Source organism: Mustela nigripes, chromosome 14 (assembly GCF_022355385.1).
Source record: "Mustela nigripes isolate SB6536 chromosome 14, MUSNIG.SB6536, whole genome shotgun sequence".
Taxonomy (NCBI): domain Eukaryota; kingdom Metazoa; phylum Chordata; class Mammalia; order Carnivora; family Mustelidae; genus Mustela; species Mustela nigripes.
Window position 1 is genome coordinate 42,354,629 of NC_081570.1, and position 27,282 is coordinate 42,381,910.

The 27,282-nt window shown below is 38.7% G+C and overlaps 1 protein-coding gene and 1 non-coding gene across 2 annotated transcripts in view; one reads left to right on the top strand and one right to left on the bottom strand.

The window, feature by feature from the left end:
- Positions 1-27,282, top strand: part of SCP2 (sterol carrier protein 2) — a 112,551-nt gene that overhangs the window by 36,606 nt on the left and 48,663 nt on the right. The window contains exons 6-9 of the mRNA XM_059374772.1: positions 5,152-5,278; positions 18,693-18,756; positions 25,274-25,360; positions 26,795-26,945. Of these exons, the coding sequence (XP_059230755.1) occupies positions 5,152-5,278; positions 18,693-18,756; positions 25,274-25,360; positions 26,795-26,945 (429 nt within the window). The remainder of the gene's footprint in view (positions 1-5,151; positions 5,279-18,692; positions 18,757-25,273; positions 25,361-26,794; positions 26,946-27,282) is intronic.
- On the bottom strand, positions 10,956-11,087 carry LOC132002357 (small nucleolar RNA SNORA63). Its single transcript, XR_009399845.1, has one exon. It is a non-coding gene; the product is annotated as a small nucleolar RNA SNORA63 (small nucleolar RNA).

The window sequence follows — 27,282 nt, forward strand, 5'->3', positions numbered from 1 at the left end:
TACTGGAGTATTGGTCTTTTTTTATTGATCTTGGGAAGGGTCCTCTCTGCCTCTAGGACATGGATCCTTCTTTTCTTCCCCAGATTAGGTAAATTCTCAGCTATGGTTTGCTCAAGTATATATCCTTGTCCTCTCTCTCTCTCCACCCCCTTAGGGACCCTAATAATTCTGACTTTGGAATGTTTCATGGTGTCATTGATGTCTCTACTTCTGATCTCATGAGCTTGGAGTTGTTTATCTTTATCATTCTTGACTTCCTTCCTTTCTATCAGCTTATCTTCTAGATCACTAATTCGCTCTTCTTTCTCATTTACCCTGGCATTCAGAGTATCCAGTTTAGATGGCATCTCCTTCACAGCATTTTTAATTTCAGCGACAGTAGCTCTACATTCTGCCCTTAGAGATTCTATACTGTCACTAATGCTTTTCTCAAACCTAAATAGCAACTTTATAAATGTTACTGTGAAGTCTTTTTCAGACATTTTCCTTAGATCCATATCCATTAAGTCTGTGGCAGAGGCCATTGTCTCCGGTTCTTTCCTTTGTTGGTAATTCCTCCTCCTAGTCATTCTCTTGAGGGATGGTTGAGGGAATATACAGAGTCTGAAATATCAACCACGACTCAGGCAAGATGAACCTGAGGAAAATCTGGAGCATTGGAAGCCACCACTCACCCTGGTGGTGTTTTTCTGAGTGTAGCGATCCAGAAGGATATTCTTACATCTCACGCTGTTTTCTTGGGTTTGGTAGATATCCAGTTCAGTTCAGGGGACTGGTGGCAGCAACGAGGTTCCCTACACCTCTGCTATCTTGCCTCTGTTCCTATATTCTTAACATGCCTTTTTATCTGGTTGCTTTTGAGATTTTATCTTTATCACTGATTTTTAACCAATTTTATTATGATGTACTTTGGTGAAGTTTTATCATGTTTTTTTTTTGTGCTCGGTGTTTCTTGATGTTCTTGGATTTGTAAGTTATAGTTTTCATCAGATTTGGAAAAATTTCAGCCTTTACGTCTTTTATTTTATTTTTTTATTTATTAGAGAGAGATAGAGAAAGCATGAGTGGGAGGAGATGGAGAGGGAGAGGAACAGACTCAGTGCTGAGCATGGAGCTAATGCAGGGCTCGATATCACAACCCTGAGATCATGACCTGAGGTAAAATCAAGAGTTGGATGTTTAACTGACTGAGCCATCCAGTGTCCCCAGTCATTATATCTTAAATATCTTTCTTCTCACTTCTCTTTCTCCCCATTTTCTCTTTTTCTGGAACTCCAGTGATACACTTACTAAATTTGATTGTTCTATGACTCACTGATGCTTTCTTAATTTTTTTCTAGAGTTTTTTTTTCTCTTCATGTATTTTTTGATATGTACCTAAGTTCACGAATCTGCTATATTGTCTAGTCTGCTGTTAATTGCATTCATTGTACTTTCCATTTCAGATACTGTATTTTTTAAAATCTCTAAAGGTTCTGTGTGGGTCTTCTTTTATTTCTTCCATATTTTTCATTGTCATGCTTATGCTTCTGCCTTCTTGAACAATTGGAGTATATTTATGAACCCTCTTAATGGTATCTATTAAATCTACTGTGTGTCATTTCTAAGTCTTTCTATTGGATGGTAGTCTACTCTTTGCAGGTCGTATTTTTCTATTTCATTGCATACCTTATGATCTGTGATTGGATGCTAGACATTGTACATTTTACTTTGTTGGGTGTTAAATTTTTATATTCTTTTAACTATGTGGGGATGTGTTCTGGGCAAATTTCTTTTAGAAATGGTTTGATCCTTTTTGAGATTTGCTTTTAAGCTCTGTTAGATAGAATCAGAACAGTCTTTATTTGTAGGCTAATCTGACCTGGCCTTTCAGGCAATAACCTTAGGATTCTATTGATACCCCATATGTTAGGAGATCTTTCTATTATAGTTGTTGAGAATAAAAACTATTTCTGGCCCTGTGTGAGTTTTGGGAATTGTTCTGTTTTCTCTTGTTCAGTGGTTTTTTCCCCCCTTATCTCAGTAGTTTCCTCATATTCATGTATTGATCAGACTCACTGAAGACTCAACACTATTTGCATGTTCAGAGCATGTGCATATGCTTGCCCCCACCCCTCTATCTTTCTTTTTTCTGTGAATTCTAGATGCCTTGGTTTCTCTGAACTCTGTTTCTTCAGCTTAGGAAGACTGCTGGACTCTGTGTTACTCTTCCCTATTCTTTACAAGTAGCAATCTGGGGGCAATCATAATGCTCAGAGGTTAAGGAAAGCACTATACAATGCTTTCTACTTGTACATTGTCTGAAAACGATTGCTTTGTATATTTTGTCCAGGTTTTTAGTTGGTTAATGTAGAAGGATAAATCCGTTTTCTGCAATTCATCATGTTGTAGTCCACATTGTTTTAATTAGCATCCTTTTTTTAACTTAACAATGAACATTTTTTCTTTGTTTTTCAAAATTTCTTTTGGCGGAAAAAAATTTCCATCTGTAGCCATCCAAACACATAATTATAGGTACTTATTTTTTAGATTTCTGTGTTCAGAGACTATACAAGACCTATTTATATTAAAGTATACTTTGGATTGTCAAGCTCTTTATCATATCTGAAACTTATTTTCTTCCTTTAAGATTATTTTTTCTTGTGGTGCCTGGGTAGCTCAGTTGGTTGAGCATCTGATTCTTTTTTTTTAAGATTTTACTTGTTTATTTGACAGACAGAGAAATTACAAGTAGGCAGAGAGGGAGGCAGAGAGAAAGGGGGAAGTAGGCTCCCTGCTGAGCAGAGAGCAGGATCTTAGGACCCTGAGATCATGACCTGAGCCAAAGGCAGAGGCTTAACCCACTGAGCCACCCAGGTGCCCTGAGCATCTGATTCTTGATCTCAGTTCAGGTCTTGATCTCATGGTCATGAGTTCAAGTCTCACATTGAGCTCCATGCTGGGCATGGAGCCTACCAAAAACAAACAAACAAACAAACAAATAAATAGATAGATAAATAAAAAGACTATTTTCTCTTCTTCAAAGAGAATGGCTGAACAGTATACCCTCTGGAAGGCCTTGTGGATCAAAAAATAATCTTCATTTATTCATTCAACAGTTATTTATAGAATGTTTTCTTATTCTTTTTCTCCCTCTTTTTAAAAGATTTTATTTATTTGATAGAGAGAGAGGGATCACAAGTAGGCAGAGAGGCAGGCAGAGAGAGAGGGGGAAGCAGGCTTCCTGTGGAGCAGAGAGCCCGATGCTGGGCTCCATCCCAGGACCCTGGGATCATGACCTGAGCTGAAGGCAGAGGTTTAACCCACTGAGCCACCCAGGTGCCCCTATAGAATGTTTTCTATGTTTCAGTCCATATGCTAGGCATTTTATATTTGTACTTTTATATTTGTACAAAGGTACAAATATAAAAAAGAATTCATGACTTCAGGGAGTCCGTAATCTAGTAGGTAAACTGAGAAGAAACTGTTAGCTTTCCCTTTGTGGAATATTAGTATTAGGAAATATGTTCTTGCACTCTAGCACCATAGAAACAAAGGTGATTATACTTTCTGAGTATCGCTTTATTCTAATCCTAATTCACTTCTTTTCTCAAACACCCAAGCATGCTCCTGCCTTAGGATCCTTTTTGTTGCTGTTCCCTTTGCCTGGAATTCTTCTCTCCCATGATTACCCAAATGACTTACTCCTTACTGCTTCACATTCCTGCTCAAATACCGTTGGTCAGTGAGAACTTCCCTGACAGTTGTGTTTAAAGTAACACTTCCTGGGATGCCTGGGTGGCTCAGTTGGTTAAGCAGCTGCCTTTGGCTCAGGTCATGATCTCTGCGTCCTGAGATCGAGTCCCACATCATCGGGCTCCTTGCTCAGCAGGGAGCCTGCTTCTCCCTCTGCCTCTGCCTGTCATTCTGTCTGCCTGTGCTCGCTCCCTCCCTCTCTCTCTCGGATAAATAAACAAAATCTTTAAAAAAAAAAAAAAGTAACACTTCCTATCTCCAGTCTTTATTCCCTTACTTAGATTTATTCTTCTTTATAACATTATTATTTACATTTTTAAAGATTATTTATTTATTTATATTAACATATAATGTCTTATTAGCCCCAGGGGTACAGGTCTGTGAATCGCCAGGTTTACACACTTCACAGCACTCACCATATCACGTACCCTTCCCAATGTCCATAACCCCACCACCCTCTCCCTACCCCCTTAACCCCGTCACCTCAGTTCTTTTTGTTTGTTTGTTGTTTTTTAACTCTCAGTTTGTTTTGTGATAGTAAGAGTCTCTTATGTTTTGCCTCCCTCCCAATCCCATCTTGCGGAGATGCAATGTGGGGAGTTGGGGGGGGGTAGGAAAATAATATTATTTACATTTTTAAAAAATATTTATGTATTTGAAAGTGAGAGAGCAAGTGAGTGGGGGAGGAGCAGAAGGAGAAGGACAAGCAGACTCAGCACTGAGCACAGAACTGAGGCAGAGCTTGATCCCACAACCCTGAGATCATGACCTGAGCTCAAAGCAAGAGTAAGATGCTCAACTGACTGAGCCACCCAGGCACCCCTACTTACATTTTAATTTATTTTTATCTTCTATCTTTGCCCCTCTCTGCCACAGATGTAAATGCCAGATGAGCAGAGGCTTTACCTATTTTATTCACATTGGATCCCCAGCATCTTGAGTAGTTATGGGTACCTACTGGAGTCTTTATTTTTATTTTCTTATTATTTTTTAAGGATTTTATTTATTTATTTGAGAGAGCGAGAGAGAGAGAGCAAGAGGGAGACGGAGAGGGAGAGAGAATCCAAAACAGACTCCACGTTGAGTGCAGAGCCCAACGAGGGGCTCAATCCCACGAGATGAGATCATGACCTGAGCTGAAACCAAGAGTTGGGCACTTAACTGACTGAGCTATCCAGGCATCTCCCCACTCCCCACTGGATTCTTTATAGATATTTCATGAAAAATTAATTCCTCACTTGATTGTTTTTCCTTTCCATGTTTCCCTGCAAAGCATTTCCTGACTGATTTTATTCACATTGTTTATTTTTGCTTGACTGTGTACTTAGAATATGTATATCTTTTAGTAATACTGTAATAGTCAAAAGAGACAATTATCATATCATGTACTTACTAATTTTTTCCCCTCTCTCTTAGTCTTCACATAGGACCAACCCAGTTGATAAACATCTTGAGGTCCTGATCAATAAATATGGATTGTCTGCCAAACCAATTTCTCCTCAGATGTTTGCATTTGCTGGAAAAGAGCACATGGAAAAATATGGTATGTTAAAAAAAATTTAAGGCCTATTGGTAGTTGTATGCATGTGATGAGAAACAACAGGAATTTATTCAGGATCTGTGGACAATGCCAGGATATATAAGATATAAAATGGTTTTTGAATTAAATTGGAGAAATAGTCCACCTAGGATTTAGTTTCAGAGAAAATATTTATATATAGGACAGCATATGGGAAATACGTGGAGTGTTCCACACCAAGAAATTGAAATAGGAAAAATAACATAAATCTTGTCCCCCCCCCCATTTTTTTTAAGATTCTATTTATTTATTTGACAGAGAGAGATCACAAGTGGGCAGAGAGGCAGACAGAGAGAGAGAGACAGGAGGAAGCAGGCTCCCTGCTGAGCAGAGAGCCTGATGCGGGACTAGATCCGAGGACCCTGAGATCATGACCTGAGCCGAAGGCAGAGGCTTAACCCACTGAGCCACCCAGGCGCCCAATCTTGTCCCCTTTAATCATGAACTGTAAATTGAGGTTCATCAGTTCTGAATATGATGACACTTAAAGCATGCTTTTGGTAATGTTTATATAGCCAAATTTAATTCTTAGTACTTGAATTCACCAAGAATCCATCATCTGTCATTTCACAATGTTTTCTTAGATTTAAATTTCATAGTTGATTTGCATTTTGATTTGCATCCTAAATTTTTGACTGATGATCAATAATTGGCTTGCCTTAGCAGTTAGTTAAAGCATGGGATGGTGCAGATAGGATTTTTTTTTTTTTTAAAGATTTTATTTATTTATTTGACAGACAGAGATCACAAGTAGATGGAGAGGCAGGTAGAGAGAGAGAGGAGGAAGCAGGCTCCCTGCTGAGCAGAGAGCCTGATGTGGGACTCGATCCCAGGACCCTGAGATCATGACCCGAGCTGAAGGCAGCGGCTTAACCCACTGAGCCACCCAGGCGCCCCTAGGATTTTTTTTTTAATTGTATGACCCTGAATCAGTGCCTTGCTGTGTACTATTAGATAAGAAAGGAAATGATCATACTCGAACATCAATATTCCTGATCTCTCTAGGAAAAATATCCCAGGTTGTTTGATAGATCAAATAATTAGAAAGGAAAAAAAATCTTCAAGGAAGAATGGTGGGAGGAGCATTGCTAGTTTTTGGCCATGAGAATTTTCTTTCCTATAGCTATTTCCTAGATTTTTAAACTCAGTCCATTCCAATCTGGCTTCCCTCCATTCTCAAGGCTACCACTGAACACCATGTTGCCACATCTAGTACGTACATTTCAATCCTAATTTAACAAACTTCAGCACTGTTAATCCCTTTGACCACTTACTTCTTTAAAACTTACTCTTCTCTTGGCTTTCATGACATCTCATTCTCCTGGTTTTCTTACCTCTTTGGCTATTCCTTGTCCATTTCCTTTTCAATTAAAATATTTTTTGAGCTCTCATTATATTCTAGGCACTGTTCTAGGCATTGGACTATAGCAGTATATCAGTTTGCTATTGCTTTGTAATAAAGCATGCCAAAACTCAGTGATTTTAAAAAATAATTATTTATTATTAGAGTTTACAAATTAGTAGATTGGGAATCAGCTCATCTAAGCTGAGCTCAAATCTTGTTTGGGTTAATCATATGACTATTGATTGGTTGGAAACTCTGTTCTACTCTTGTTTGGCAGGGTCATATGTCTCTCCTCTTCCTGGGACCAGAAGGCTGGCCCAGGCATGTCCTTTTCATGGTGACAGCAGAAGGACAAGGGTGTTATCTGCAACATGTAAAGCCTTTTGAAACTTAGGCTGTTGACCAAAGCAAGTTAATGGCAAACTTGGAATCAAGGGATAGGGAAATATATTTCATTTCTTTTGTGGTAGGAAACTACAAAGATAGACCTAAAAGGACATTTAAGAGGGAAAAATAATTAAGTGGATTAATGCATTCATTCACAAGCTGTCAAGCAGATTCATTCACAAGCAGATGAGATGTGAAATTTTTGCTTAAATTTCTAGTTTGAGTCAGACAATAACACATGAAAAAAATGAAGATAACTTCAGGTAGTTATTAGTCCTATGAGGAAAAAATACCCAAAGTAATATACTTGCAGGGAGAGGGGGGCCAGTGATGGCCTCTGTACTCACATATCTAGTTGGCATCTTGGATCTCTGCTTTAATAGGCATCTCAAATTTAACATGTTCATTTTTGTTTTTCATTTTTTTTTAAGTTTTTTTTTTTTTTTTTTGTCAGAGAGAGCGAGAGACAGAGCACAAGCAGGGGGTGCTGCAGGCAGAGGGAGGAGCAGGCTCACCACTGAACAAGGAGCCCGGTACCAGGGCTCGATCCCAGGACCCTGGGATCATGACCTGAGTCAAAGGCACTTAACTGACAGAGCTACTCAGGTGTCCCAAATTTAATATGTTCAGATGCAGACTCTTAATTGTGTTCTCCCGTAATTTTAAACTTGTTCATTTTCTAGTTTTTCTCATCTCAGTAAGTGGCACTTCTATCCATTTAGATAATCAAAGCAGAAACATGAATCATCAGGGCACCTGGGTGGCTCAGTGGGTTAAAGCCTCTGCCTTTGGCTCAGGTCATGACCCCAGGGTCTGCTCAGCAGGGAGCCTGCTTCTCTTCCTCTCTCTCTGCCTGCCTTTCTGCCTACTTTTGATCTCTGTCAAATAAATACAAAGTTTTTAAAACATTTTCTCATTGCTGAGCGTTAAAACTCAATACAGAGAAGTGCACAAAACATAAATATACAGCCCACTGAATTCTCAGCTCCTCACTGTGACCAAAACCACCTACCAGGTGAAAAATAGAATGTTAATACCCAAGAATCCTCTATGTAGATTATTTTTATCTTAAGAATTTTGTGGGTCTCATGTGAATCTCCTTGGGTCACTCCATTAAACAAAAAGCTACACCTGCAAATGCCTTTGAGATAAGCTCTCTTCCTTGGGTCCTTTCTGAGATGGCTGAGGGACAGCATTCTTAAGCTTCCTTGTAGTTCTTTGATAGGAGATTTGTGAGGCAGAGGCTTTTCCTCTTTAGAGGGCTTTTTTCTATTCAAACTATATTCTGAGGAATCACTTTTTTTTTTTTTTTAAGATTTTCTTTATTTGACAGACAGAGATCACAAGTAGGCAGAGAGGCAGGCAGAGACAGACAGAGGAAGCAGGCTCCCTGCTGAGCAGAGAGACTGACATGGGGCTCCATCCCAGGACCCTGGCATCATGACCTGAGCTGAAGGCAGAGGCTTTAACCCACTGAGCCACCCAGGCGCCCCTGAGGCATCACTTCTGATCTGAGATCTTTAACAAAAGATTTGTCATACCCTGGGCCTCATCTTTGGATCATTTTTTCCTGGCAGTGCCCTGGATTTGATCTTTGCTCAAATGCTACTTCTTAATTTTAGCATCTTTTCCCATTTTGAGAAACTTGAATTTTCAAGACCATCAAGTCCTGAGTTTTTTTTATTTAATAGCCCTTTCCTCAATATAGCAATATAGATTTTTTCCTATAAACGCAAGAATAAACCATGTGGCACCTTCAATATTTTCCTTATCTAATTTTCACATAACTGCAGATAATAGTTATTATAATTTCTGCTCCTATTGTGGCAAGGCTCTCCTTTCCTCCCGTCCTCAGTAAGGTTTTATCATTTTGCAAACAAACCTTCACCACTAGTATCCTCAAAGGATCTGGAGGCTTCTATTAATAGTTTATTTAAGGCACTTTAGGCTATCACTAGCAGTTTCCTTATAACCATCTTCTGTTCCAAAGCCATTCACATATTTTACATTTTTGTTTAGTGTAACCCCAATTCCAGTATATTAGTTCTGCTCAGGCTGCTCTAGCAAAATACCACAGACTGGGTAGCTCAAATAACAAAAATTCATTTCTCACAATTCTAGAGGCTGAGAAGTCCAAGATCAAGGTGCAAGATAGCTTTTTTGGTTTGCTGCCCTCTCATGTATACTTAAATGACCTCTTTTTTTGTGTGGGTGCAGAGAGAGAGAATGAGAGAGACAGAGTGAGAGAAGGAAACATCTTTCTCTTCCCCTTTTTATTTTATTTTATTTTAAGATTTTATTTATTTATTTGACAGAGAGAGACAAGTAGGCAGAGAGGCAGGCAGAGAGAGAATTGGGGAAGCAGGCTCCTTGCTGAGCAGTGAACCCAACATGGGGCTCGATCCCAGGACCCTGAGATCATGACCTGAGCTGAAGGCAGAGGCTTAACCCACTGAGCCACCCAGGCGCCCCTCTCTTCCCCTTTTTAAAAAGAGAAGGGCACTAACCCATCAGGAAGTCCTCACCCTCATGACCTCATCTACTCTAATTACCTCCAAGGAGTCCCATTTCCAAATACCATTACATTGAGGGTTAGGGCTTCAACATATGAGTTTCGTCAGGGACATAGTCTGTACCATTTAGGTACCAAAATATGTATCATTTGTTATTGTAGAATAAGGAGACTCTGTATTTAAAAAAAATAATTTCTTATTGTTTTCATCCTGGTTGTATAGTCTCCTGGGTTTAAGCACACTGGCCTTTTTTCTGTCTCTTCAGTAAGCCAAACATTTTTCTGCCTTAGAGTCTCATATTCCCTTCCCTTTGGCTACACTGCTCTTTACTCCATTCTTTCACGGTCATCTGTCCTCATCCTTCCCCCCCCCCCAAAGATTTTGTTTATTTATTTGACAGAGACCCATCATAAGTAGGCAGAGAGGCAGGCAGAGAGAGAAAGGGAAGCAGGCTCCTCACTGAGCAGAGAGCAGAGAGCTCAGGACCCTGAGATCATGACCTGAGTCAAAAGCAGAGGCTTAACGCACTGAGCTACCCAGATGCCCCCCTCCCTTTTTTTTTTTTTTTTTTTTTTTTAAGTAGGTTCCATGCCCAGCATGGAGCCCAAGATGGGGCTTGAATTCACAGCCCCAAGATCAAGAACTGAGCTGAGATCAAGAGTCAGATGCTTAACTGACTAAGCCACCTAGGCACCCCCATCTTTTAGGTCTTAAAAAAAAAAAAAAAACCACAACAACTTGTCTCATATCTCCAACACTTTACAAAAGTATCTCTACTTGGATGTCTAATTGGCTTCTCAAATTTAGTATGTCTAAAACTGAAGTCCTAATTCTTTCCCTGAACTCCCCCTTTTCCCTCTATTCTTCCTGAAGTTTTCCCCATTCAGTAAATGGTAATTCCATCTTTCTAGGACCTTTGTCCAAAAACCTTGAAGCTGTTTTTGATTCTACTTGAACTTGACATTCACTGTATTGGCAAACCTTTTCACTCATTTTTCAGTATCTGTTTCTCACTTGTACTCACTTATACTACAGTGCATGCCACTATCATTTCTTACCTGGCTTGTAGAAGTCCTAATTGGTTTTTCTGCTTTTGCTTGTGTATCTCTGTAGGCAAATCTGTACTTTATAGCCCGAGCAGTGTTTTGTTTGTTTTGTTTTTTAATTCAAAAATCACCAGTCAAATCAATATTTAATTTTTTAAAAAAGATTTTATTTATTTATTTGACAGAAATCACAAGTAGGCACAGAGAGAGAGGAGGAAGCAGGCTTCCCGCTTAGCAGAGAGCCCTATGCGGGGCTCGATCCCAGGACCTGGGATCATGACTTGAGGCGAAGGCAGAGCCTTTAACCCACTGAGCCACCCAGGCACCCCTCAATATTTAATTTTATTGACATGTATGTGACCAACCATCCCTGGCTGCTATAGGAGTATAACAGAGAGGTGTAGTTAAGAAACAACTTTATTTTGAGCAGTGGGAAGGACAACACAGTTCTTAATAGCTGTATTATAATCTAAATCCTCCTTCAGATGGTGTGTTTAAAATAAAAGCCAGATCATTTCACTCCTTTGCTCAAAATTCTCCATGTGTTCTCATCACACTCAGATTGAAACTTAGCTACAAACTTAGCTACAAACATTGAAACTTAAAACTACAACCTTCTACACTCTCTGGTCTCCCACCCTCTGTAGCTTTCTGACCTCATCTCTTACCATTTTGTTCTTTCACCATTGTACTCTAGCCACATTATCCTTTCTGTTTTTGAGAACAGTAAGCACATTCCTACTTCAGGCAGCCTTGCTGTTTCCACTTCTGGAATTCTCTACCCTAAGATCCCATCAGTGCTTACTCCATCAGGTCTTTGCTTCAACATTGTCATCTGCTTCTTTCATCACCCTCTTTCCCAGAACTCCCTATCCTCTGTCTCCTGCTTTACTATTTTATAGAACACTTACAAAAATTTGGCACATGTATTTTTTCTCCATTGACCGTCTCTTCTAGCCAGAATCTAAGTTCTATAAGGCCACTGAATTTTGTTTTATTCCCTATTCAGTGACTGTTACTAAGATCAGTGCTTGGCACAAAACAGGTGTTCTGTAATTAAGTAATCTTCAAAGAAAGACTGTCCTAGACCATTCAAATTGAAGTAGGTCTTCCTGTTATTCTTGCTCATAGATAGCCCCGTATTGCTTTCTTTCATAGCTTCTGGCAATATTTACATTCATATATATGTTGTGTGTTTTTATTTGTTTAATTTTTGTCTTCCTTATTATTCTGTAAACTCCATGAAAGCAGGATCCCTGTCCATTTTGTTTACTTTCAATATACCCAGCTTAGTACAGTGCTTGGCATGTAATCTGGACAGAAGAAAGTTGGTTTGTTTGTTTTTTTCCTTTCTCTTCTATAGTCCCTAGCATATGTAAATAAATATTTGTTGAATGAATGGATGAATTTCCATACCTATATTGTCTTATTATCTTAAACAATCCTTATAACAATCCATTATGGGAGATGTTATTACCCCATTAAATAAGATTCTGGCTGCTGGCTAAATAAGATTCTGGCTGCTGGCTTCAGGCTCATAAATATATGTGTGTGTATATATATACATATATAATTTTGTTGTGTTCAGAAAGTATTCATCAGTTATTTTTTTTAGTTGTTTTCCTATTTTTTAGGAATGGGAAATTATATTTTGTTAAAGGCTTTTTCCAGCACCTGTTGAATTAATTGCATTATGTCCCTCATTTAGATATATTATTAGAATATTTTATTAATGGATTGCTGATATTGAACCAACTTTGCATATCTGAAATGAATGACACTTGGTCATGATGTATTGATTTTTGTGTGTGGAGGATTAGATTCTGTCACTATTTTATTTTATGTAGTACTTTAAATCAATATTTGTAAGTGATATTGATGTACAATTTTCTTTTTTTCCTTTGTCTTTATCTTTTTCCCTTGTTTTAATACCAAGTTGTATTAATTTTATACTTCCCTTATAAAAAGAAATAGGAAGACTTTCTTTACTTTTCATGCTCTGATACAATTTGTAGAGTCTTGGGACTACAATACTTTGTAGGTTTGGTAGAATTCCCTGTGGAACCATCTTGGCCTATTTTTCTCTCTTTTTCTTTTTGGTAGTTGCTTGGTAATTAATATCTATCTATTTATGTTTCTGTTTAAAGCAGACCCAATTTTTAGTTGCTTTTAGTATTGCTTTTATTTTCAATTTTTATTTATTTTTAAGGATTTTGTTTATTTGACAGAGAAAGACACAGCGAGAGAGGGAACACAAGCAGGCAGAGTGGGAGGGGGAGAAGCAGTTTCCCCTCTGAGCAGGGAGCCTGATGCAGGCCTCGATCCTAGGACCCTGGAATCATGATCTGAGTTGAAGGCAGCCACTTAATGACTGTGCCACCCAAGCGCCCCTATATATTTCTTTATGTTTAAATATCTTATCTTTAGTGAGGTCATTTGGGGCAGTCTGTATATCTCTAGGAAATTATCCATTTCATTTAGATTTCCAAATCTTTATACAGAAGTCAGAAAAGTAGTCTTTTACAATTTTAAAACTTGTTTCTATTTCAATGGTATTTTCCTCTTGCTATTTTTTTTTAAGATTGATTTATTTATTTGAGAGAGAGAGAGTGTGCAAGCATGAGCAGGGGAAGGGTAGAGGGAGAGGAAGAGGGAGAGAATCTCAAGCAGACTCCCCACTGAGTGGTGAGCATATCTCAGAGCTCTATCCCAAGACTCCGAGATTAGGACCTGAGCTGAAACCAAGTCAACCAAAGTCAACCAGCTGAAACCAAACCAACCAAGGCTCAATCATCTGAGCCACCCAGGTGCCCTTCTCTTGTTACTTTTTATTTTTTGTGTATTCATGTTTTCTCCTTTAAAAAATTAGATTAGTAGTAGTTTGCCTATTTGTAAATTTTTAAAATAACAAGATGTTGATTATGTCTACTCTTTTTATTCTTTACCAAAATAATTTCTGCTTATATCTTCCTTGTACTTTCTTTTAGTTTACTTCAGTTGTTTTTCTAGTTTTTGAGTTGGAAATCTAATACATTTTCTTTCTTTTTAATGACAACTTCATTGAGATATAATTCACATCCCATTAAAGTCACTCTTTTGAAGTGTACAACTCAGTGATTTTTATTATATTCAGAGTTGTGCAACCATTACCGCTACCTAATCTCAGAACATTTTCATCACCCCAAAAGGAAGCCTCATACCCATTAGTGGTCCTCTCCATTATCTACTCCTCTCAGGCACTTGGCAGCCACTAGTCTTCCTTCTGTTATTATGGATTTGCATATTCTGGACATTTTATTTAAATGGAATCATAATATGTGGCCTTTGTGACTGGATTCTTTCACTTAGTATAATGTCTTCCCAGTTCATTCATGCATAGCATGTACAAGGACATTATTTCTTTTCATTGCCAAATAATATTACATTTTATCACTCTTTCTTTCTTGTGTTTAGTGCTGTGTGTTTTCCTGATTGCTGCTTTAAACATATCACATTGATTGTGATATGAATTGTTTACAGTGAATTTTATAATTTCCATTTGCATTTCTTTAATAATTTATTTTTTACCTAGGAGTTGTTTCATGGAAATATTTTTTTTTTTTTTTTTTTTTTTTTTTTAAAGATTTTATTTATTTATTTATTTGACAGAGAGAGAGAGATCACAAGTAGGCGGAGAGTCAGGCAGAGAGAGAGAGAGAGAAGCAGGCTCCCGCTGAGCAAAGAGCCCGATGCGGGGCTCGATCCCAGGACCCTGAGATCATGACCTGAGCCGAAGGCAGCGGCTTAATCCACTGAGCCACCCAGGCGCCCCGGAAATATTTTTTAAATTGCTAATTGTGCTTTTATCTTATTTTACTTTATTTATTTATTTAGAGAGAGCATGCGTGTGCATATGGGCCAGTGGTGGCAGTGGGGAGGGGCAGAGGAAGATGGGGAGAGAGAATCTTAAGTAGACTCCATGGCCAGCTTGGAGCCCAATGTGAGGCTCAGTGTCACAACACTGAGATCATGACCTCAGCCAAAATCAAGTCAGATGCTTAACTGACTGAGCCACCCACGCACCTCTTAATTTTTAAAATTTATTAATAATTTTTAGTTATGAGGTGCCTGGGTGGCTCAGTTGTTAAGTGTATGCCTTTGGCTCAGGATGTTGGGATCAAGCCCCTCATCCAGTTCCCCTATCAGTGGGGAGCCTGCTTCTCTCCCTCCCCCTCCCCCTGCTTGTGTTCCCTCTCTTGCTGTCTTTTTCCCTCTGTCAAATAAATAAATACAATCTTTAAAAAAATGCTTTTTAGTTTTATTGCATTGTGATATGGGGTGATTCCTGGTTCTTTGGCTCCCTCTTATATCAGGGTAGTAATGTCTTATATCTGTAGTGGATTTTTTTGAAAAATGAGTTGTGTGTCCTCTGATTTCTCTCTCTTTCTTTTTTGTCTTGCAGGACCCTAAAGGTTTCCCTCTTTGCCTCTTTCCTCTTTCACTATCCAGCTGCCAAAGGATACCTTTCCCTTTCTTTTTGCACGCCCTCCCCTTTTTTTCTTCCATAGCTATGCTTTTCAAAGATTACCACCTTGAATCTCTGTACTTTTCAGACCCTTCCCTGTAGTCATGCTTTGATCTGTAGTAATATTGTTCACTCTTTTTACATTCGTGGGGGAGTCTTTCTCTTCCCAGTGGTGGTTTTATTTATTTTATTTTATTTTTAAAAATTTTATTTATTTCTGAGAGCCAGAGAAAGAGTGAGCATGAGTAGTCTCTTGTCTAGTTTTGTGGAAGGTATGGTTTTGTGCAGTTCTTGTCATTCTATGTTGTTTTTGGAGGATATGGAGAGAGAAGAGATTTAGGCAGCCTTCATTGTCCTCAGCTACCTGGAAATCCTGTGCCTGGTGTGTTTATAAGCTTATATCTTTCCTCAAGTTTTATATTGTTCAGAATACTTGGATAATTTTCTAGCCCAAACTTTGAGTTATAAATGTACCGTACTTTAGTTGAAATGTTATTCTTCATCCAGTAGATTTTTAATAAACTGTAAAATATTATGGGCTCTGAAATTGTCATTTGAAATTGTTCTTTGTGAATGTATACTAAACATGAATGGATACAAATGTTTGTAGTAGCTCACATTCTGCTGTTAAATCAGCAGTATTTTGTGGCTTCAAAATTTGATTCAAGAAGGTTGAACTATTTTTATACTAGGAGTATCCTTTGAATAGCCAAATATCTGAATTAGCAGTTCAGGATCAGTGGTCACCAAGCCCATCATTAGTACATAGGTTTAATAAAGATATGGTAAGTCACTGGCAGAATATTTTTTAAAGGGTTATAGATTAATTGGATATAGATTAATTAGATTCCAGGGTAAGGAAAAAAAGAAAAGACATCAACACTTATTGAATATCTCTTATATCAGACACTATGCCAAGTGCTTTTGTACAGTTCAGTTGCCCCTCTTCCTACCAATCCATGCATGAATTACTTGTAAATCTTCTAATATGTGGCAACAGAGCATTTGTACTTCTTGTGACAAGAAACTTGCCACCAACAGAGGCCACTCATTCCATTTTTTGGGTGATTCCAATTGTTGAAATCAGATCTCTCTCCCTGTAGTTTCCATCCATGCTCCTGTTTCTGTCTCCTGAGGCTCGTAAGACGGGAGCCTCTTTCACCTTATAGCTCTTCAAATATTTGAGCCAGCGAGATGTTGTGCTTAACTTCTCTTCTCTTTAACTGTTTCTCATTTTACTTGTTTCATGAGCCGTTATAACCGGTCTCATTGAGGATACTGTAAGCTTTTCTGGTAGTTGCAACACACTGTTAAATCATATTGAGCTTGTAGTCAAATAGAACCTCAAGAGCCTTTCTCATAGTTGCTCTTCCTTTCCCAGGTTGTTTTGGAGTTCTAGAAATAGAATTGGGTCCTTTAACTAATTACATTCCTCTCCAACCCATTAATAAACCTTGTTGAAATCTATTTGGATTCAACATTCTAGCAGTCCTTCCCAGGTTCAGGTTTGATGAGCATACCTTTAATTTTCTGATCGAATTTTTGGTAGATATACTAGCCAGAGCATGGCTGAGGCTAGAGGTTAGCACTAGAGACTTTTCTCCAGGTTACTGGAGAGTACTAGAGACTTTTCTCCAGGTTACAGCACATTAGTCAATGCTGGTGGTTTCACAAGTGTGTTCTGTGGGATGTTAACCTTATAACATTCTCTGTGACATGGGTCAGATAAGTTGGGAGATACATCATCTTTTAACCACTTTCTATTTTTATTTTTATTTATTTTTTAAAAGATTTTGTTTGTCAGAGAGAGAGAGAGAGAGAACACATAAGCATGGGGAGCAGCAGGCAGAAGGAAAGGGAGAAGCAGGCTCTCCGCTGAGCAAGGAGGCTGATGTGGGACTTGATCCCAGGACTCTGGGATCATGACCTGAGCCGAGGACAGATGCTTAACAAACTGAGCCACCCAGGTGTCTTCCGTCAATCCCTTTTTAAACAGTCATAATATACATGTAATAATAGTAAAGGCTCTGAATGTCTTGCTATAAAGAAATATGTTTAACTTTGTTTAACCCAGTATTATCTAAACTTATTAGACAAAAGGACCCTCATTTTAAAATTTTTATTTAAAATTTTATTATTTTTTAAAGATTTTATTTATTTATTTGTCAGAGAGAGAGAGAGAGCACAAGCAGGGGGTGCAGCAAGCAAAGGGAAACCAGGCTCCCTGCTGAGCAGGGTCATGACCCTGGGATCATGACCTGAGCATGACCTGAGCTGAAGCCAGAAGCTTAATCAACTGAGCCACCTGGGTGTCCCCCCTTATTTTTTTAGTGACATCAAAGTTTGCTCCCCCCAAACAAAAGAAAAACCCAAACCCACACCGTAGTATTTCCTTACCTTGTCCCAAAAGATATCCTAAAAATTTTAATTGTTTTACTGATATACAGATACTGTGTTTCATCTGATCTACTAGTCAAACCAATCAAAACAAGACATAACTCTGCTATGGCTTATTCTTACTAAGTCCATATTGGCTTCCTCCTGATCATCATTCTTATGGGTATGAGATCACTAGTATGGACTCTACTTTCTTCAAGATTTGCTGAGTTGTATGTATGTTATTTCTGCTCTGAATATCATCCTCCTGCCAGAGAAGATAGAGATGAAGCAGAAATAGGGACTCTTCATTTTCCTGTGCCATACATTAACATAACTTTATCAGCTCCTACAGTGGACTTTCTCCTCCCTTGGCCTTTCTGGCCCTGAAGTGGGATTCAAAATCTATCATATGCTGCTTTATCTTTTTGAAAGTAGAAAAAAAAATGTGTTGGGGGAGCACTTGGTTGGCTCATGGTAAGCATCTGCCTTCAGCTCAGGTCATGATCCTGAGGTCTTGGGATGAACCCTGGGTAGGTCTGCTTTTCCTTCTCCCTCTTCCTTGCTCATACTCTTGCTCTCTTGCTCGTGCTCTCTTTCTCTCTCAAATGAATAAATAAAATATCTTTTTTAAAAAGTAGTAAATTTTTTTTTCATATTTTACTTTCTTAATGTATGCGTTTGTTTTTTTGACACTAATCTTTAAGCCCTCTGTTAAGGAATTTAAAAACAAATATTTCTTGTTAAGCTGTAACTTTTCTGAAGACCCTTTTGCTTTATCATAAGGAAGGAGAAGGATCAGGTCTTAGAGGCTGTGAGTTGTAAAATTCATTTAATCTATGGGTATTGGGTAGCTTTGGTATATTCCTTGAAAGATTTCTGGCAGTGCTTTCCTGCCTTACATCCACTGTTAATCTCAGGCTATATTTTCTGGTTTTTAAAATTGGACTCTAGTTATACTAGGTAGAATTGGCCAGTTTGAACTGTTTTCATGTCATATGCTTATTAGTGGATTCAATAATAACTTTTATGTGAGGGATCAGTGTTGAAGTTGTTCATTTATACCAGGGAAAAGGTCATTGAAATTGATCATTTATACCAGGGAAAAGGTAGAAATATTTGGCGGGGCACTGAGTACCATTGCCATGTTTGTTAATAAGCGATAGGAAGGCATTGACCTGCTAATAGATGTTTGTTTTCTCAACAGGAACAACAGTTGAACAGTTCGCAAAAATTGGATGGAAAAATCATAAACATTCAGTTAACAACCCGTAAGTACTTAGGAAATATGAAATAGTGAAAATCTGAGATATCCTTTATACTTTATCCTTTATACTTAAAAAGAAAATGTAAGACCTCAAAGGTATTAACTAGAATATGTATTGTTTTTCATATAAAAGGCTTGTACCCAAGTAAACTCTTGACTACAGTTTTAGTTTTGGGTCTGTTTATGTTTAGAGCGCCTTTAAGTTTATGAAAGAATGTGAATGGTTGGTGTTAAAGATGTAATTGGTCATACATTACAACTGCAGTAATGAAATTTATTAAATAATTTTAGTTGAATATAACCAGTGATCATTTTAAACTAGTCCTTAAAACTTTTCTTAAAATGTTCATAAAATGCATATTAGTAGCCATTTTAATTACTTTCTATTAAATTATTTTTATTACTTTAGTAATGTTTTAGTTATGTCAGTATCATTAACACTTACTCTGGTAGAATAATACGGTTATTTATATCCTAAATGATCGGAAGTAGAATTACATCCTGTGTATTACAGATTATTTGTCTTTGAATCCCTCGTGCTTAGTGCAAGCCAGGCTTATAGCCTGTATTTAATGGTTGCTGAATAAAATTGGTTCACTGGCAATTGAATTAGTGCCACTTAGCTATAACCTCTATAAAAGAATACCACTAGGCAGTAAAAGAGCAATAGCTGGATTTACTAAGTCCCAACTGTGTGTCACTGTGCTAGTTTTTTTTTTTTTTTAAGATTTTAGTTATTTATTTGACAGACAGAGATCACAAGTAGGCAGAGGCAGGCAGAGAGAGAGGAGGAAGCAGGCTCCCTGCTGAGCAGAGAGCCTGATGCAGGGCTCTATCCCAGGACCCTGAGATCATGACCCAAGCTGAAGGCAGAGGCTTTAACCCACTGAGCCACCTGGGTGCCCCTGTGCTAGCTATTTTTGTATACATTTTGATTTAATCCTCTCAAGGACCCTATAAGGTAGATATTTTTATTCTCATTTTATAGATAGGAAAACGAGATTTACAGAAAGGAAGCAACTTGCACAGGATCATTCTAAGTATTGGTAAAATAATGATTATATTTCCTCCTACTAGATCGTAAACTTGGTGAGGGCCAGAGCCATCTCTTCCTGTTCTTAATGCTCAGCATAGAGCTTGGAACATGATAGGTGCTCAGTAAATTGTTTCTGAACTACTAAACAAATTTTGTCATATATCCAAACATAAAACCATGACAAGAAATATTTTATACCACAAGTGGATTATTACCACATATCTCTGATGTTTCATACTACTGTTAGGTGTCCTGAGTCTCCTAGTTTTTTTTTTAAGATTTTTTTCTTTATTTATTTGACAGACAGAGATGACAAGTAGGCAGAGGCAGGCAGAGAGAGGAGAAAGCAGACTCCCTGCTGAGCAGAAATGAAAGGCTCCATCCCACGACCCTGGGATTATGACCTGAGTTGAAGGCAGGGGCTTTAACCCACTGAGCCACCCAGGCACCCCTATTTTTTAAAAAAAATTATTCATTTATTTGACAGAGAGAGAGAGAGAGAGAGAGATCACAAGTAGGCAGAGAGGCAGACAGAAGGGGAGGGAGAAGCAGGCTCCCCACTGAGCAGAGAGCCTGATGTGGGGCTCGATCCCAGGACCCTGAGACCACGACCTGAGCTGAAGGCAGAGGCTCAACCCACTTAGCCATCAAAGTGCCCCTACTTTGCCAGTTTTATTTCCTACCACTTTCTGGCTATTCCCAATCTCTAGCCTCACCAGATTACATGTTTTTTCCCAAGTATAGTATATAGCACTCACTTTTGTGTTTTTAGTTAGGCTGTTAGTTCTCCTTGGAATATCTTTTTGCCTTTCTTTTGTTTGGTGAATATCTACTTACCCATCAATCCCCAATCCAAATGTCATTGCTTCTCTTAACATCTTTTTATTTTTTTTTTTAAAGATTTATTTACTTATTTGAGAGAGAGAGGGAAAACAAGTACAGGGAGGGGTGGAGGGAGAGGGAGAAACTTTAGCAGACTTCTTGCTGAGCTCAGAGCCCAATGCAGGGCTTGATCCTATGACTCTGAGATCATAACCTGAACTGAAATCAAGAGTTGGATACTCAACTGACTATACCACCCAGGGGCCCTCTCTTAATGCCTTCTTAAAGCTTCCTGGGCCTATTTTTTTTCCTCATGAGTTTTGTTGCCCTGTCTCTATACTTATATTGTAACACATCACACTATCGTACCTAGTTCTTTATAAGTCTTTCTTCTTTGATGATGGTATTGGAACATAGTATATGTTCAATAAAACTTTGCTGTTACTGAATAGTAAAGTTTGGATGAGTAGTCTTAAGTCCATAAAAATGGTCTAAAACTGAATTCTTTGTCCTTAGAACTTAGAAAACCATTAAAAATATTTGTGATTTCCTGAATAGTAAGGAGCTATACCAACATATTGAGGAATTGACAGCATTGCAGTCTCTTGGCTTTGAGGCGCCAAGGAGTAGTTTTGTTTTGAGTAGGATTTTATTTATTTATTTGAGAAGAAAGTGAGAGAGAGAAAGCATGATGGGGGAAGGGTCAGAGGGAGAAGCAGACTTTCCACCGGCAGGGAACCTAATGTAGGACTCGATCCCAGGATTCCGGGATCATGAACCTAGCCAAAGGCAGATGCTTAATAGACTGAGCCACCCAGGTGCCCCCAAGGAGTAGTTCTTAACTTTCCTTGAGATTCAAATCTTCTTAGTCTTTCTCTTACTTATCACTGTGCCTAAATAGGCATCATATATTCACTCATTGTGGCATTCTTCTAAAGGAATTTCATTCACTCAACAGCTAGGTATTCAGTAGCCTACTATGTGCAAGACATTTCTTTAGCTACTAGTGATACAGCAGTGAACAAGGCAGTTAAGTTCCTTGCCCCATGAATCTTCTATTGCATAGTATAAGTACTCAATTATGTTGACTAGGCAGATGTTATTTCTGGATGTCAGTTTCATCGTATAAAACTCTTTAAAACACTGAAGAATAGCCTTCTAGGTTTTGCTCAGAAATTTCAGATGCCAACTTCTTGCACTAGGTTTTGCTTGGTTAAGGAAGAAAGAGAATCCTGTGCTTGCTGACCAGTCATTATAGATACCCTGTTACATATTTCTAAGAAGGTTGAATTACAAAACTATTCTTAAATATTTTCTCACAAATTATAAAGATATTTAAAGGCAGTGAGAATCTGTGAATCTGAGAATCTGTGATAAGTAGAATGAGGGATAGCTCATGCCTCTTGAGTCATCAGACCTGTATATAATTTTATGTATGAAAGTTATAACTTTCTCCTGGTTGTCTCTACTTAGATGTTCCACAAGTGCCTCAGAGTCAACATGTCCATATAGAATTTGGACAACCCTATTTTTCCTTCAGTATTCTCCATGAATGACATCAATATATTCCAATTTATAGAAAACTAGAAGTCATTCTTCTTCTATTTTTTTTTTTTTAATTTTATTTTATTTATTTATTTATTTGACAGAGAGAAATCACAAGAGGATGGAGAGGCAGGCAGAGAGAGAGAGAGGGAAGCAGGCTCCCTGCTGAGCAGAGAGCCCGACGCGGGACTCGATCCCAGGACTCTGAGATCATGACCTGAGCTGAAGGCAGCGGCTTAACCCACTGAGCCACCCAGGCGCCCGTATTTTTTTTTTTTTTTTTTTTTTAACGTAGGGTCCATACCTCATGTGGAGCCCAGTGCAGCATGTGGAGCCCAGTGCAGGTGTGGAGCCCAGCACTGGGAGTAGAGCCAATGTGGGGCTTGAACTCACAACCCAGAGATCAGGACTTGAGCTGAGATTTAGAGTTGGATGCTTAACTGACTGAGACACCCAGGCACCCCAGTTAGAAGTCATTCTTAACTCTGCCTTCTTCCTCAGTGTCCCATATGAGTTGCAGATGAGTAGAGGATGAACAGAAGCCTAGTGACTGTCTCTTGAAATCATTTCTTCTCTCCATATTTCACTTCCAGTTCCCTACTATAGGCCCTTATCATTTCCTGCCTTAATTGTTGTCATAATCTCTCGGTTTAGTTGCTTTTGGTAATTCCCTTTACCATCTCTTTTCCATATCCTAGGCTTCTTGTTTAAATACAAGTGTGGTGGTGCCTGGTGGCTCAGTCAATTAAGCATCTGCCTTTGGCTCAGGTCGTGATCCCAGGGTCCTGGGATTGAGCCCCACATCGGGTTCTCTGCTTAGCGAGGAGTCTGCTTCTCCCTCTCTCTCAGCCCTCTCCTCCACTTGCGCTCTCTGTCATACACTTTTTCTCTCAAATAGATAAATAAAATCTTTGAAAAAAATAATTGAAAGTCTGATTGTCTTACCCCAGCTTAATATCCTTTGGTAGTTCTTCATTGTTTTTAGTATATATATACACACACATATATATACATATATATATATTTTTAAAGATTTTATTTAATTATTTGGCAGAGAGAGACACAAGCAGGGGCATCAGGAGAGGGAGAAGCCAGCTTCCCACTGAGTAGGGAGCCTGATGTGGGGCTCAATCCTAGGACCCTGGGATCATGACTGAGCCAAAGGCAGATGCTTAATGACTGAGCCACCCAGGCACCCCTGTTTTTAGTATAAAATGTAAATACCATATACTGGCCTTTTATGATCTGATCTTTGTTTATTTCTCTCATTCTCTCTTCTTCACCTTGAGTCCACATTTCCTCCCAAACTTCATGGCCTGGCTTCAATGAACTACTTTAACTCAAGAGGCTTTGGTGTACTGATCTTTTTGCCAGGAATTCTCTATCTCCTACTTTCTCTTATTTGCTAACCCCACAGAGGAAGCTCCCTTTGGTACCTGGGTCTCTTGCCAATTCTGTGTGCTCCCATGCCATACTGTGTAACATTTTTTCTAAAAATATTTTATTTATTCATGTATTTGGGGGGGCACACAGGCTCACATGTGTGAGCCTGGGGGAGAGGGAGAGAATCTCACAACCCTGAGATCATGACCTGAGCCAAATCCAAAAGTCACATGTTTAACTGACTGAGCCACCCAGGTGCTCCCCTGTATAACATTTCTGTAATGGTATTTATCATATTGTATTTGTTTGCCACAGATTCAGACTGAATTCTTTGAGGGTAAGGACCCATGGGACATACCCTTGTCCTACTTGCCTTGCACAGAATCTGGCATAAATTAGGTATTTTTTTGGAAGTTGGTGGTGGTCAACATTAACTTTAGAAGCAGAGGTGCACATACTAGTATACAGCTCTAAGTTACATGGGCTTTATTTCTAAACATTTGAATTGCTCATTAATTTCTATACCAGTTGAAGTTTGCTTTTAGAATCTCCTTTGTGGTGTCTAATGTTTCTGCTATTTCTGTCAGAGCAGGTTCTGAAACCATCTGATTTTATTTTTATTTTTTTATTTTAAAAAATATTTTATTTATTTATTTGAGAGCGAGAGAGAGAACATGAATGGGATAGAGGGGCAGAGGGAGAGGCAGACTCCCTGATATGAGGCTCGATCCCAGGACTCTTAGATCATGACCTGAGCTGAAGGCAGTTGCTTAACCAACTGAGCCACCCAGGCACCCTTGTTTTGCTTCCAAGGAGCTAGTATTAAATAATTCTTCAGGGGGAAAAAATGGTATTTTATTTTGACCCCCAACTGATCTGACATACTTGCTAGGTGTACTGCAATTCAATTCTGTCACTAATCACTTGAGTTGATGCAGACCCCCTGAATTAAGGATTTAGTCCTCCACAAGACTGCCCTCACTTAAGAAGCTAACCGCAAGTAGGGTCTCTAGGCCACCTGCAGTTCCGAACAACTGACTATAAATTCAGGGGTTTCCATGATCATTTGTGTTTGATAATTTACTAGACTTATTCCCAGAATTCAGGAAAGTGTTGTACTTATGATTACAGTACTATTATGAAGGACACAACTCAGAAACAGCAAATAAGGAGGCATATAGGGTAAAATCTGTGAGAGTTCCTAAAGCTGAGCTTTGGCACCCTCTTCCCATGGAGTCAGGACACATCACCCTCTGGATAAATGAAGGTACTCACCAATCAGGTAGCTCCAGCAAGCTTCAGTGTCCATAGTTTTTACTGGGGCTTTATTAGGCAGGCACACTTGATTAAATCATTGGCCACATAACTGAACTCCATCTCCAGCCCCTCCCTTCTTTTCAGGGGTCAAAGTGGTTCAAAAGTCCTAACTCTGTATTCACATGGTTGATGTTTCTGATGACCAGCCCCCTGCTGCCCCTCTTCCTGCACTCCCCCTTAACAAGGGCCCACTATGAGTCACCCTATTAGCATAACAAAGACAGTAATGATCATTTCTTGCCTTAATTAAAAACTTCAGTTTGGACAAACAATTTATATTAAGGTTGAAACTGTTCATAAAAGACTGTCTTTTGGTTGTTAAATTTACATATTATTCTCTGACTTCTGGATCAGAATATTTTCAACAAAATTGTAATTGCTACCTCGAGTATTCTATAACTACTTATTTTGTGTTTAGGAATTCCCAGTTCCAGCAGGAATACAGTTTGGATGAAGTGATGACATCTCGAGAAGTTTTTGATTATTTGACTGTCTTACAATGTTGGTAAGAAAACCTCATTTAATATTTATTTATTCATTTATTTATTTTTTAAAAAGATTTATTTCTTTATTTGAGAGAGAGAGAAAGAGTGGGAGTGAGAAGGGAGGAGCAAAGAGAATCTTCAAGCAGGCTCTCTGCTGAGTGCAGAGCCCAATGATGTGAGGCTAGATCCCAGACCCATGAGGTCATGACCTGAGCCAAAACCAAGAGTCGGATGCTGAACTGACTGAGCCACCTCTGCGCCCCCACATTTTAATATTTAATAGGAAAAAATAATTGCTCCCTCCCACCACCTTAGGTAAACCTTAGGCTTTGTGTCTGGGTAAATCTGTATTTATGTTTGCTTCTGTAGCACTCCTGCTAATGTCCTCATTCTGGAGGGAGAACCCATATTTCCTATTCATATCTAGAGACTGTCTTTTCTCTTGGAAAATTCTGTATTTTATTTCCTTCTTTCATGAGTTCTACCTACTTTTAAAAACTTATATTTTATTCATGTAAATGTGGCTCAGGAGGCCAGTGGAGTCCAGAGTTTTTCTCTTAAGCATTTTGTTTTCTCTGCTCCATGCTTCTACCTTAGGAAACATTACTCAATTACAGTAACTTAGAGGAAATGTGAAATAAGAAAAATGAAAAACAAGAAAAACAAGGAAAAAATAGCTCTAATAATGGTAACTGTTACATCTTGAAAATTGCTTGTTAATATCTGTCTCCCCAAAAATGAAATTAGTACTTCAGAGCTCCTGCCTGTGCCCAGTTGTCACCTGGAAGATACTGGCTAGGATGCAAGTGAACAAATGGGGCCAGCTTTTATCTGTTTCAGTAAAAAGGTCTGTCCATTTATAAAGTCCAGCTGAACTCAGAGAAGGCTTTTTGAGTTTGCCACTTTCCTTCATAGCTTGCTATAAGGAAAAGAGGATATCTCCTCGTTGAGGGGATCACCCAAGTCTTAACTAAACCACTTTCTGGTTTGGACTTTGTGGTCTCTTTATTCCATCCTTTCCCAGTTTTCAAAAGTATTCCATGACTGGTTATTTGGGAGATAGCAAAGCTGGACTAGTTAGGCCTAGAGTAGAATTTTTATTATACTGGGATAGGAAGAACATTGTGGACTCCTCAGAAGTCACTATAAGATGCCTTATGCATCTGCAGAGGCTAATCCAGGATTCTTTGAAAAGAAGTTTAGGGGAGAGACTCGTGGAGACCAAGCAGTGAGCTGAGCTTTGGCACCCTCTTCCTGTGCATTTAAGTTCTTGATAGAGGTTCAGTCCTCAAGTGGGAAGCATGTATAATTTTTAACTGTGGATTTTACAGTGAAGAGAGTACAATGACTAGCAAGCATCCTTAGTTTTTCTTTCCACATAGAAAGAACAACTAGTCTGTAATCCTAGGATAGAGGTGGACTGGGTGTAAATAATTGTTTTTACCTTCTCTTAGTCCCACTTCCGATGGTGCTGCAGCGGCAATTTTGGCTAGTGAACTGTTTGTACGGAAGCATGGCCTGGAATCCAAAGCTGTGGAAATTTTGGCACAAGAGATGGTAACTGATTTGCCAAGCTCATTTAAAGAGAACAGCATTATTAAAATGGTATGTATGAGGGGCGCCTGGGTAGCTCAGTGGGTTAAGCCGCTGCCTTCGGCTCGGGTCATGGTCTCAGGGTCCTGGGATCGAGTCCCGCGTCAGGCTTTCTGCTCAGCAGGGAGCCTGCTTCCCTCTCTTTCTCTCTGCCTGCCTCTCCATCTACTTGTGATTTCTCTCTGTCAAATAAATAAATAAAACCTTTTTAAAAAAATGGTATGTATGAGATTTTTAAAAATGAAGTTCAATTAGCCAACATATAGGGTATGTCTGAGATTATTTATCATTATTTATCATTATTATTTTATTTATCAGTTGAGAAATTTCTGTTTGAAAATTTCAAGGT